General features: G+C 37.7%; 1 protein-coding gene across 2 annotated transcripts in view; it reads left to right on the forward strand.

Moving 5' to 3' along the window:
* Positions 1-13425, forward strand: part of LOC108698480 (serine/threonine-protein kinase 26) — a 35590-nt gene extending 22165 nt beyond the window's left edge. The window contains exons 3-11 of one of the 2 annotated variants that reach the window (XM_018229996.2): positions 2185-2241; positions 5260-5368; positions 5453-5610; positions 6509-6694; positions 7004-7146; positions 8598-8691; positions 9703-9765; positions 9847-9983; positions 10546-13425. In XM_018229996.2, the coding sequence (XP_018085485.1) occupies positions 2185-2241; positions 5260-5368; positions 5453-5610; positions 6509-6694; positions 7004-7146; positions 8598-8691; positions 9703-9765; positions 9847-9983; positions 10546-10567 (969 nt within the window). In that variant the 3' untranslated portion in view covers positions 10568-13425. Of the gene's footprint in view, positions 1-2184; positions 2242-5259; positions 5369-5452; positions 5611-6508; positions 6695-7003; positions 7147-8597; positions 8692-9702; positions 9766-9846; positions 9988-10545 lie in introns of those variants that run through there. The other variant, XM_018229997.2, reaches the window with a different exon arrangement.
* Positions 13426-14228: the final 803 nt, after the last annotated feature.

Consider the following 14228-nt stretch of genomic DNA (forward strand, 5'->3'; position numbering starts at 1 on the left):
GCAGTTAGTGAGGGGTGTCTAAATATATCTGGATTTCATGAGCATACGTGTGATATTAAAGGCCAAATGAAGATATAAGGCCTCCTAAAGAGAGAGTGTACAAAAAGAACAACAGATGACTAAGTACAGAATCCTGAAGTAGATACCCTGCAGAATGAGGGTAGGATTTTCAGGTGCGGGTATAGATGAGGTTTGCGGGTCTCATCTTAATTTCTTATCTTATGTTATATTGTCTATTTTACTTCTTTTAAAATTTTATAAAACTTGTTTCAGTCCCGTCCACTTTTGATGTCACTTCTGGTTTGCAGCAACATCACTTCCTGTTTGATAGGGGTTGGCGGGTTTCAGATAAAGCAGTTGTGGGTCCGGGTCGGGTAGTCGATCATAATGGGTAAATTTGCGTGTTGCGGTTCACGTTGTGGGGGATTCTACCTTGAGGCACCCCCACATTAAGATGAGGAGAGGATTTGTTTGCAAAAGTAAACGTGAAGGATCGGTCAGAAAGATAGGAAGATAAACGGGATGCAGCTTGATCCCAATTCAATGGAGAACTTGCATTAAAACAGAATGGTTAACAGTATCAAAAGCAGAAGATAAGTCCAGGAGAATGAGAATAGAGTAATGCTCTTTGGCCTTAGCAGTCTGGAGATCGTTTGCTGCTCTACATAAGGCAGTGAAGTGTGCAGGTGTAAAGACAGACTGCATATGATCCAGCAGATTATTGGTGCAGAGAAAGTTAGTAATAAGGGAAAAGACAAGACGTTCCAGAAGGTAGTTAGACAAACCGGATGGGTTCAGTGTAGCCTTTTTCTGAATGGGTTTGACGCAGGCCTGTTTTAATAGCGAGGGGAAAGTAGCAGAAGTTCGCGAGTAAGTACTGGCGGAGAACACTGTTTTAGTAGAGGTGATGGTATAGGATCAAGTGAGCAAGTTGTTGATGGAGAGGATAGGAGAAATTTAGAGACTTCAGGCTCAGTTATAAGATTAAAAGAGTTGAAAAGGGAAAGAGATGATTTAGGGATAGGCCAGACGTGGCGTTTTTACGTTGCGTAATTACACTGACGATCATTCCTGCTCCATTTTGCATGTAAATAGCTTTTCTATTTTTAAATAGCTTTTCTATTTCTTGCCAGTGGAATTATGGGGAACGAGAACAATGAGAAGTGCATGTCGGGAAAAGAAATCTACGTGCTAAAAAAAGCATGTAGATTTACGCCCGACCAAGCTTTTTTAAAAGTGCAACGTAAAAACGCCATGTCTGGTCTTGCCCTTAGGAGGAGTGAGAATATTGGTGTCTGAAGGGTGGGAAAATTGTTTGTGGATATAGTCAACTTTGCTTTCAAAGAAGTCCGCATAGTCAGGCTTCACCATGTTACAAAATGTCATCACGTTTTTTTGTAGAGTGACTTCCGCTGGAAGCAATGTAAAATAATGTGGCAGATCTGGCATTTGCATGGTGTAAAATTACATACACCTTGATAAATTTGCCATTTATTTTACACAGCCTTTTACATACTTACACATGTTTTGCACAGTATAATAAATATGCCTCTAGACACAAAAAAATTGTCCTTTTCAAATTAAATATGAAACTCCACTTTTTTTTTTTTTCAATATATTAACACAGCCTTACCTGTTCGAAAAGGTACTGTAAAATCTCGGCTGTCAATCATGTACTGCCTACCCCATTTCTATGCTTCAGTCATAGAGACTGGACAGGCAATTACTTTCACTTTTCATTCTGCGCTTCCTGTATTCCTCACATTCCTTTCCCTCCTCACCATCTTATTGTGCAGCCAGTGCATGGGCATGTTCATCAAGTCCCCTACATAAACAAGACATTGATATGATGCAAAGATTGCTTTAATAGCAATGCTCATAAAATGACAGCTGTCTGCTTGCTGTGACTGTGTAATTCCAAGACTGAAGGAAACAAGATTTAAATAATGTATACTGTGTAAGTTACGTTTATTTTTCTTGACAGAATAGAAATGAATTTGGAATTATTTCTTAATGTGACAGGCCCCCTTTAAATTGTCCATTTTAGTACTGTAGTACTAGTTTTCACTAAGTTTTGGTGATGCTACAACAGTGCGGATTTTGAGGTTGTTTCCATTATTATCCATGCAAATGTGCAGAATATTCAGATTTTTAGTACTAATGTAAGGATTTCTTTCCTTGCAGGGCACCAAACTATGGATCATTATGGAATATTTAGGTGGAGGATCAGCACTAGATCTGGTAAGTTGATGGCAGCTATAATAAAAGTGAAATGGGGGAGGTCTGCTTTCCAGACTTCCTTTTGGTTTTCATCATTATTGCATTCACATGTGGTGTTAATAAATAATAATATACAATATAAATGTCAATACAAATGAGTTTCTTCTGCACTCTTGTTTCTTGAGATAATGTGCACTGTTTTCCCAACCACCGAGACAAGTGATTCTCAATTCTAAACCACAATGACAAGTAAGCAAATGTAATATGTGATTATTCTTGTCCTTAAGTAACTGCAGCATGTCATTATTGTGCGCTTCTCCAGATAAACACATGGTTGCAGTATGCCATTGTGGAAATCATCAAAATGTTCATAAGCCTTTCCTAAAAATAGAAACGTGCAAAAAAAAAAAGTGTTACTGGGCAATCAAATAGGAGACCAAAATCATATCTGAGAGGGGATTTCCAGCCAAAAACGACGGCACGCCCCTCCTTATGGTTCATTGCACTTTACATGTACTTTTAAAAACTCCCATAATAAAAGATGCAGCAGCAAATTACTGTTTGGTGATATTACAAAGCAGCTTTTCAGCAGCTTCTGATTTCCATGCTTAAAAGCCCATCGGCTTGCAGAACATAAGTGTTCTTGTTTTGCTGGAAAAAAAGCAGTGCAAAGTCAGCCTTACGCTCTTGTTCCGAATGGGTGCTGCCAATTCCTTCACCCTTTTTTTTTTTTCTTTTTTTTTTTTTTTAAAGACTGCAGCGGAAACTGAGTTCAGTTTGTTTACAGGGTGCTCATTTCCGTGGGCATTGCCCAACATACCTGTATTAAATAAAGACTCTTTCATGCTTTTCTGAGTTGAGGTTTTCCTTGCCCTGAAAATGTCATGGCTGTAATTTCCTGCCACACGCACAGTTATTGGTTACATTAAACAGTGTATGGATTGAATGGCACTCTTTCTTTTTATGTGTGTGCATCATTCATTAGGGTGAGAGAAAGCCAACAGGCACACACATACTCCTTTCTTTCCACCTCTCTCGCATTCACCCACAAGTTAGAACTTTCAAAAGGACTATTTGGGCAGGTCTGATGTTATTTTCTGGGATTGTATTTTTGTCTTGTTAGCAAGGCATTCATCTTGATTTTTTTAAATAAACATTTAAAGATATTAAACGATTTCACGGGCAAAGTAAAAATAGCCATTTCGTTTAATTTAGCCCACATCAATGTATACTCACTAGTAACTGTTTATGCACAAAGACATTGCTCAGGTTTTAGGTTGTCTAAAGGCAATCGGTAGTTAAACAGACATTTAAGTACTGCTTGGAACAGTATAGAACTATTGATAGTGAAAAATGCATAAAAATTTGTTTTCAAATGCTACTTTTCTTTTGAACCCTAACATTAATGCAGTTTAGCAATGACAGGCAGGCCTAGTTAGGAAATATTCTACAGGAACTTGCAGTTTAGGGGCATGTTTATCAAAGGGTATAAATACAGAAAAATTTCTTTTTACTCTTTGATAAATCTGCCTCTAAAATAACTGCTGGGTGCTGTCAGTGGGGGTCAGTTTCATTCTAGGTTATTGTCCCACACCCACAGAAAGAGTGCTGGCATGATAAAACACTGGAAATGATTCATCATGCCATTATATGTGTATTAGATATTTCAACATTTTCCAAGGATGAATTGAACAGCCTTTATCCCAGGTTTTATTTTTTAAATAACTGCAGTGCATTTTTCCTATAATTGCACACATTTTCTTTAGGCAAAGGCATCTCTAAGTCTAAAGTCCACATACTCTAACATTTATTAACTATGGTTTCGATGCAGGTGTGTAATTTCTAGGCTGCATTTTTGCTCTAAAGTGATAAGCTTGTTGTAAACCGTTTTTACTTTCACTGTATATTTAATGTTTCCTTATGGGGACAATCCACTTGAGGGAGTTGCGTAACAACACATGGATGCTGCTTCCTGTTTTTCCATCAGCACATGTATGCACTTCTGTTGCACTTTAGCCTGTCAAATTGCCTGCACATAAAGCCAATTGGGTGTGTAAAGTTAAGCATAAACTTAAAGATCCACTTGTTTGGCAATCCAAATGAGCGAATCTTTCCCCGATATGCCCACCTTGATAAGGTTACAATGATGGGAATGCAGGCGGTCGGAGCAAGGATTGCATCATTAAGCCAATGTAGTTTGCCCCCAACTTTAAAATTGACTGATTTTAAACCTGATCAATATCTGGCCCATTTTTGGCAGTTATCGGTCAGACAGGCCCATCAAAGCACCCCATATATTGGCCAATAAGCTGCTTAGCGGAAGGACCACATCACCTACTGTGATCGGCACATATAATAACAGTTTGAAGCCACAGCTGTGCTGGCAAATCATATTGTGTAGTTTGGCATCTGTAAATAAGGTGTGCCAATCTGCTTTTGGATCTAAACACATACAGGCAGGTTAATTGTATAAAGATGATTCAAGTGTGAATGTGAGAAATTGGAGTGCAAGCTCCACTGGAGGCGAAATTTATGGCAATGATGAGCACTTCACACGTCCTTTGAGAATTTTCATAACATGGGGTATTGAACAGAAGCCTAGTGGTCTGTGATATGCTGCCACCGCCTGGTCACAAATACTGCAACACTAATGTCAAATTGTGACATAATAAGCAAAAAATGGATCAACTGAAAAGTATAATTGGGTTTTCATCCTGGGCCAAGGCTGATAAGTCTAGTTCTTCAGCTAATCAACCTAGACCTTAGAAAAAAGAAAATAATTCTATAACCTTACAGGTGTTCTTTTGCCATTTTTCATCCATCCATATGTCAGAAGCAAGCCATAGAATACCTTTACCCTGCAATTTTTGTTTCCCTTCTAGTTAGATTTGTTATGGTATGTGGTTATTTAAATTGACCTAGGTGCAAGTACACCGTATAATTATCTGATGATTATTTTAATATCTTTGTACATTTTAATAACCTATCCATGTGCACCAAAAGTGACTTTTTTCCCCAATGGTAATTTTTCATCTTTAGCTTCGTGTTGGTCCTTTTGATGAGTTCCAGATTGCTACCATGCTAAAAGAAATATTGAAAGGCCTTGACTATCTACACTCTGAGAATAAAATTCACAGGGACATCAAAGGTATGGGCATGTTGGATTTTCCAGTCTGTTATCAGAATGTCTTTGCTATCAGAATCGGTTCTAAGTAGTATTTCTATCTTGCAGCTGCCAATGTACTCCTGTCTGAGCAAGGAGATGTGAAGCTTGCAGACTTTGGTGTTGCAGGGCAGCTGACAGACACACAAATAAAAAGAAACACATTTGTAGGGACTCCATTTTGGATGGCTCCGGAGGTCATACAGCAGTCTGCTTATGATTCCAAGGTGAGCTTACGTATGATCAACTGTCAACATTTGATGCTGCGACTCCATATTATTGGATTCTCAAGTCTGAATCAAAACATAATCTGGTTATTATTGACTCTTCAAAGCGGCTGCAATCCTAATAACCCATACATGGGCCAGTTATGTGGTTGTTTGGTCCCTCTATTGTCAGTCTGAAGTGTCATTTAGTCTTGTTTTTTTTTTTGTTTTTTTTGTTTTTTTTTTCAAAAATCGTTCAAAAAAACATTCAGTGGTCAGAAATAGCAACCAAATCTTTTTAACCGGATTAAAGGGGTTGTTCACCTTCTAAACCAGGCATGTCCACGACCCATTTTCAAATTTACACCGGCCCTCGGCCTCCATCATGAAATTATAATAATGCGGCCCGCCAGCACAGTGGAATAAGGAATCGCCTAGCCGTAACAGTAATTTTTGGGCACATTAGTGAAATGATCTGGCACTTATACTGTTGCTTGTGTGCTGAAGGTGTTAGTTATAGACACGTAGTGGCACGCCGCTCTCGCATACTTCTTTAGGGCTGAAGGTGTCAATAGACATACTGACGTGCCAGTACAGTAAACTAAAGACGTATCTAAGAGCAGAGCGTCACTACGTGCCAGTACTGGTCTATAGCTAACACCTTCAGCACACAGGCAGCAGTATAGACCAATTGAGCACACGGAACTTTGTGAAGCTGACCGGAGGGGCCCATCGTGCTCGGCTGAGTCTAGATCGTTCATTCTCTATTTTGAGGACTGTCTGAAAACAACAGTGTTTGAAAGTGACCAACCCCTTTAATAGAGTTGTAACTTCATTTCTCAGCACCAGCCTAAAAGAATAACATGTGAACAATAGCTTTTCATTGCAAAGTTAATTTTTTTCCCCATTTGTTTTTCAGGCTGATATATGGTCCCTAGGTATTACGGCAATCGAACTGGCCAAAGGCGAGCCACCAAATTCGGATATGCATCCCATGAGGGTTTTGTTCCTCATCCCTAAAAATAATCCACCATCCTTAACAGGAGACTTCAGTAAACCATTCAAAGAGTTTGTCGATTCCTGCTTGAACAAGGATCCCAGCTTCGTGAGTATTTTGTGGCTACAGTTTTTTTTTTTTGTAGATTAAAGCCTGGCCGTACACTCTGATAAGGGGATGAGTGAGGAAATGCCATATTTATTTTTTTTTAATAAATTAAGTGAAATTGTTTTTCTAATTAACTATTCTTACAGACTACATGTTAGTTAGTTGTAAGTGTAAATGTGTATTTCCCCATTACCAATACGAACTCACCTTCACTGTAGTCTCGCATGTAACCTAAAGTAAAGCAGACTTCTTTAGCCCTAAGCATATTAATAAAACTAATACAACCGCTGTACATTATTTTGAATTCAGCGTCCCACTGCTAGAGAACTCCTGAAACACAAATATATTGTGAAGAATGCCAAGAGGACATCCTACCTGACTGAGCTTATTGATCGGTTCAAAAGATGGAAGGCTGAAGGGCACAGCGATTCAGGCTCTGACGATTCTGATACGTAAGTGCCTTAACATCAACTGCTTTATATATAATTAGTATTCGTGTAAAATTCATGATAGAAGGCTGATTGGTAACATTTCATGGCAGCATAGAAACAAGTGCATTCTGAATCAGAGTTGATTCAGCACAATTAGCCTTCAGTTTCTGTGACAAATATAACTTCACCTTTTGCTAATGGATTTAAAAGGTCCCCCAACGCTTCGCTTCTCAGCGACAGCCCAAAGCATTCTGAACAAGTGCATCATCACTGGCAGTTAGAAGATGGCATTTTTTCTTTTTAAATTAAAACTAAAAAAAAAATGGCAAGCTGCTACAGGCAACTGAGAAGGCTTTTTAAAGATTTCATTCTTTTATTATTTAGTTGAAAATCTACACTTAATACACTATTATTCAATAACAGAACATTCATAGGAAATGCAGTAAGGGGCAGAATAAGCTAAATGGCGCCCACGTGCGTCTTTTCTAAAAGAGTAGCTAACTGAAATTTTGGCTTCAATATGACACTGCCTGAAAGAAGCTACAGCAGCTGTGGGATTACACGGGGTGTCTCTCTAAGTTTATGAGCAGTTCAAGTTTAATTGAATTCCTTGGGAAAATTTTTGGAAGCACTTACTCTTAGGGCAGATTTATTAAGATTCGAGTTGTGTTTTCCACTAAAACTCGAGTTTTCAAGTTGTCAAAACTCACATTTTCAGGCTTAAATAGAAAACTCAAATTTTTCGAGATTAATTATACCCCGACCCTGGAAATGGCTTGACTCTGATAATACACCATCTAAAATCTGTCATGGAGGAGTCATTGGCAGAGGTCCCTTGAACTATTTCAGGATGTTAATAGCCTTCATGATGTTCGAGTTTTTTCAGAGGGTTTTCTTTGAGGTTTCTTTTTTTCACAGAAAACTTGATTAATTCTGGTTTTTGGGTTTCGCAACTCAAACTCGCCGAATCATGTTTTTTCTTAAATAGGAAACCATACGAGTTGTCAGTTCATTGGAGGTACAAAAAAAACTCTGAGTTGACCTTTAGCATGATGTAGAGAGTGATGTTCTGAGACAATTTGCAATTTAAATTTTTTTATTCTTTGTGGTTTTTGAGTTATTTAGCTTTTTATTCAGCAGCTATCCAGTTTGCAGTTTCATCAATCTGGATGCTAGGGTCCAAATTACCCTAGCAACCATGCACTGGTTTGACTAAGAGACTGATATATGAATGGGAGAGGGCCTGAATAGAAAGATGATTAATAAAAAGGTGCAATAACAATACATTTGCAGCCTTACAGAGCATTACAGTAGTTGCTTAGAATCAGCCATTCTATAACATACTAAAAGTTAACTTAACGGTGAACCACCCGTTTAATGAAGACAACGGTCTATAAATTAATAAAAATATTAACCTTTCTTGTTAAATGGCCATAATTTCAAGTTCACAGAGTTTAAATTCTTAAATGCAGAGAATCAAACAACAAAGAAAACCATACCCACCCAGAATGGAGTTTTCCTACTATTCGGAAGAAGCCAGAGTCCAAGACAATGCAGAATGGAACGGTATGTTCTGGTACTATACCTACTTTTATACACTTAAAATGCATGGCCATACTGTAAAACAGTCTACAGCCCACCTACAGTATTTAAATTGATCATCTAAATGTTGCCGGCCAGTAAATACATGGAAACAACTGCAGATGGTTTGCAGTAGGTTTCCCTGTTAAAATAGATAAGCCCAAAAGGTGATTCCAACAAGTTTCTCTCTTTTAAGGGGAAAGAATATGCAGATTGGGCATCCCCACAGCTTATTTGTAAATAGTAACAGGGACAGCTATGGCCAGCTCCAATAAATGTCATTTTTAAAAATAACAATTCTATTTAGCACATATTCAATCAATGGGACTGATTCATGTTTCCATGTTTTTTTAAATATGAGGCAGTATTATTTCTGACCCATTCCAGTATAACTGCATATGAGATCTCTTTAAAGGCTCCAGAAATGCTTTATCTTACAGACTGCTCCATTTCTGTTGTATATGTAGGATACATATACTGGTATGACCAGCAATAACAATTATCATTCCTACAAAGTCCATTTTACAGTTGATTAAGAATTACAAAAGTACACAAGATATGTAGCTGTAGATATGAAAATAATGTGTGTGTCTATATATATATATATATATATATAAATTTACAAAAATGCTGGTGCACTCTAGTACTTATCAATAAAGCTTTATTAAATCGACGTTTCGACCCTCAATGGGGTCTTTATCATAATTAATTAATAATTAGAGAGAGAGACAAATATAATTCCTTTGAAAACAAAGTGTCATATTCCCTACCAAATCCAAATATTTGAAAAAAACCTTCTGTTTTGGTCAAGCTTTAAAATCTTAAATAAAATGCATAATACTGTATTAGGCAAAACTAAAGTGTTTATAAATATATCCAGATAATAAATATGGAGCAAATGACGGATTTATTTTGCCATTTATGTTACTGTAGGTTTTTGGATCTGAGAGGTGAATGTTAATAAATGTGCGCGCTCATTCATTTCTTTTCTTTTAGGACCAGGATCTTGTGAAAACCTTGAGTTCTTTATCTGCAATAATATCACCAGTGTTTGCAGAGGTAAGTGGCCTTTTATATATTAAGGGTTATACATCTGTCAGTTGTATCATTGTTGTAAATGTCTGCCATCATATGTTTCAGCTGAAACAGCAAGACCGAAACAACTTAGTGAGGAAACATGCAATTGAAGAACTTGAAAAAAGTATCAATACAGCTGAGGCCACTTATCCTGGAATTACTGACAAGATGGTGAAGAAACTTATGGAAAAATTCCAAAAGTAAGTGCTGAGAATTATACATACACATGCTAAATACTAAGATACTTCCAATAGGTTGCTTAACACCCAGCCCCAAGCTGATACTTTACTTTCAGTACATACTGTATATAGAGTTTGGCAGCCTCCTACTGCAACTCCAATACCTTTTACCTACCTAAGGGAATGCAGGTTTTTCTTCAGATCAGATTATGGCAAACACCCTAGCACACATTCAAGGGATATATGTATATATACTTTATAGCCATAAAGGTAGAGGCACTCGCATCACATGAAAAAACTATGCTTGGGTGCAATGTAATACCATAAACGTAGAGATGAATAAGATACCACACTAATGCCAAAAATAAAAAGATTTATTGTAGTGTGAATTGACGTTTTGGCTGGATACCCAGCCTTTCTCAAAGTTATTTCTTTATCTCTGTATATACTTTGTATATATGTATTTAGTGTAATAAAGCTTTATAGTTGCCATATTTCAAGGATGTACTTCAAGTTGCAAATCTTTTGCTTGTCCATGTACCATAGAGCAGCTGTTGGAGACTAATAGTTATTTTATTACTAGGTTTTCAGTCAACGACTCCTAATTTTGTTCCTGTGACCACGACCGTGCTCTAACAGAAGAGCTGAGGGACACCCACCAAATCTACTCCAAGCCTAGCCGTGCTTCGCTTTTTCAGCTCCTTGTGCCTTTTTGGACCTTTGCTAAACACAACATTGACCATGATTAAGAGTTTGGAAGGAAACAACTCCACCCGCCCCCTTTTTGTTTTTCTCCTCCCCATTTTTTTTTTCTCATTGATGGTGTAAATGGTTTTATATTTTCAGGAAATGATTTTGTAAAGTTTGATGACTTTTATTACTGTTTCTTCTTTTGTTTAATTCTGTAAATGTTCTGCTCCCGGGTAGTAAGATATGCGAGTAGCAGTATGTTGTGGTGGTCATGTCGCACTGTACACTGATGGAATCTTTGTGGATTTTTTTTTTCTAGAAAAAGCTTTACTTCTCCTGTATTCTTTACAGAGTCTGAAGTAATGTATTAGTTTGTGGAATACAGTCTCCATTTAGCAGCTGTAGAGTAAAGCAAATGTGTTAGATGCCTTGGGCTTGTGTAGACCATAAGCATGCACTCCATCAAAGAATCCATGAAGCCAGTCTATGCTTGTCTCTCCTCCTAGTAAGCACTGACCAATCTCTCAGTCCCTCATACATATCACTACTGCTCATACTATGCTCATCTGCACCCCTTTTTTGCCCTCCCTTCCATCCAGTTGCTGGAGAATTGCATGCAAGCCTACAGAGGTTTTGACATGTAGAGGTAGGCTACATTCACATTGCTGCTGCTGCTGCTTTAAAGAATGCACTTTGGCACCCTATTTTCCCTTTGCATTTGATGAGATGAATAATGTGACAGCAGCAGTGCTTTGTGCAGTTTAGGAAAGCATAGAAACTTTAGTTCAATTGCTATCAAGCTTTTTCGGTCTACAGTGTAAGTTTGCCGTTTTTTGTTTTTTTTTTAAACACCATGAAAGCAATATTTTTGTTCTGTTTAATGGTAGTTCACATAACCCTTTTTTGCCTTGAGTGATTGCTCATGTGTTGCAGACAAAAGCTTAACTGATAATGTACTTGCTATGCTACAGATGGGGTTTGAATATCATGTGAAAAGCTACCCCCATGCCAGAATACCGAGACAATGGTTTGCACCAGCATCTTCCTCCCAAGCCACATTTTCCATGTAATATAACCTATTTTCTCTCCGATTCACTCGAACAACCATCACCTATTTATACTCCAGTGAATGTGTGTTTTAACGCTGTATTTACCATTTCTTACGAGTAGCTCCGTTGTGGATATCCGTTCACATCTTAAACCTGATGTTTGGCAGTAAAACTCCTTCCTAAACAGCCAGCAGAACTGTAAATGATCAGTCCTATATTTATGGTACTGCTAGATGGGATGCGTTCTTTCCCAGGCCCATCTCCTGTATATATAGAATGAATCGCTTGATTTGCGCATGTACGTCAACATTTTTGTTTTGTTGCAGCTGGTGTAATTTTTTTTTATATATATAATATATATATATATATATATATATATATATATATATATATATATATATAAGACTGGATGTGTTTATTTTATGATTTGAGCCCTGCATTTTTTTTTGTTACAGGGAATATAACCCCCCAAAAGTGCCAGAGACCTTGGCCCACCATTTCTCTCCTGCAATGTACGGCCAATCTCTTGCGCACTAAGTAAACCCCACGAGATGTCTGCCAAATATGTAAATGCAGAGGTGCCCAACAGAAGTGCTGCATTTGGACAAATTGCCATTACAGTGTTTTATCATTTTACAGAGGTGGATATTATGATCTCCCTCGGGACCAGGGAGGTGGCTGTTATGTGACCTCTAGTGGCATCCAGTGGGCTAAGGGAAACTCGCCTCCAGTTTCTGCTGGGATAAGCATGCTGCAATGCTAAGCAACAATATAATGGCGTACAGCAAGCTCTGGAACGAATCTCTTGTGGAACACTGCAGGATGGTCTATTAATTCAACACTGTTTCAAGCTTGTGGTGGTGATGTGCTATAGAACTGAAGAATTGCATATAATGCACTGAGAATGCAAAGTATGAGTGTGTTCCATCAACCCATTAGGCTTTGCTCTACCATTTTCATCATAATGCCCGATTCCATATCAATATAGATTGTAGACATGCTGTGCAGCTGCAGTAAGATCAGATCATTCTATACCCTTAACAGAACTATTTAGACTCCTGAGCCCAACATGAGACTTTTGAGCACGCCATGGAATGAGCTGCAGTTTAGAAAATACTCAGATTTGTCCTTTTGTGTTTCAAAAAACCACCCTTGCGCATTCTAGATCAGGAATATTCTCCAGTGCGAAAGGAACATACTAGCGTGAAAATGTCTAAAGCAAAGTGCTCAGCACCTTTATATTGCAGCATGCTTATTTTTGCGTGGGGTTCGTTCTCCTTAGTCTTTCACTTGCTACACGTGGCCGGCGCATGCCAAGAGCGGGGAGAGAAAAAGAAGTGGTGCCTACACAACTGCTTTCACTTTTAATTCCTGTTTTGTTTTTTGTTTAATTTTAAGCAACTGTCTCTGTTTTGCGTTTTCCGCTTTCTAACTCCGCGCTCACGTCAATTTTTATCTTGAGAGAGTCTGAAAATAGTTTTTGAAAACAATGTTATGAATAAAAAGAATATTTTTATAAATATATAAAAGCATTAAAAGTTGTAAATACAGTTTGATCAGAAAGCTTTATAAGATAACTTCTTCTCAAATAGACAAAAAAAGATAGTGGTACCCATATATCCTTCGTAGTTATTACTTGTAAATCTGTTAATAGAGTAAGCTTATTTCAATATTTCAGGGGATTTTAAATGGTTTAAAAATAAATATTTAAATTCTGGTAAAAATGCGATCTGCCTCTGTGTTTTCTGTTCTTCACCTTGATTTTATTTTTTAGCTACGTTTCCATTTCATTGACCCGGTTCCTGTTCTGCCCTGTGTGTGGGACAAGGCTGAGAGAAACGGAGCTTGCACCTTGCTTCGTATTTTGCAAATATTCATGAAATCCATGAGGAAAAGGCAGAGAATTGATCAGACTCTTTCATGCTAGTCCAAAACTGTGTAAATTGTTTTTTGTAAAATGTTAAGCACACTACTGATGAGTGTTTATGTATGAATAAAGTTTAGACTTGAATGGGCTCGCCACACACACAAAACTTCGTGCTTGACCTTTAACTTGAACTTTCAGTATGTTATAGGATGGCTAATTCTGAGCAACTTTTCAATTAGTCTTAAAGTTTTTTAATTATTTGCCGCCTTCGGACTCTTTCCAGCTTTCAAATAGGGGTCACCATCCGAATATAAAAACAAATGCTTTGTTGAGCTACAAAACTTGAGAGCTCCTAAATAAAAGGCTAAATAACTTTCCAGTTAACATTACTAAGCCTGGCAGATGCTGCTTTCATTAGCTATGACCTTTACAAAGAACGTACCATTGGAAACATTTGATGTATGTTGGAAAGTTACTTAGAATTATGTATTGTTTTGGGTCGAAGGACCCATTTAGTAGTAAATTTTCCACACTAAAATGGTTAATCCCTGCATCTGGTATTTATCATATTGATATTAAAAAAGGCTTTAGTTCTCCTTTAGTTTAAAACCACCCCTTGAAACACCTGCTATAGAACACCAATACTACCCCGTTTGCCAT

Source organism: Xenopus laevis, chromosome 8L, assembly GCF_017654675.1.
Source record: "Xenopus laevis strain J_2021 chromosome 8L, Xenopus_laevis_v10.1, whole genome shotgun sequence".
NCBI lineage: Eukaryota > Metazoa > Chordata > Amphibia > Anura > Pipidae > Xenopus > Xenopus laevis.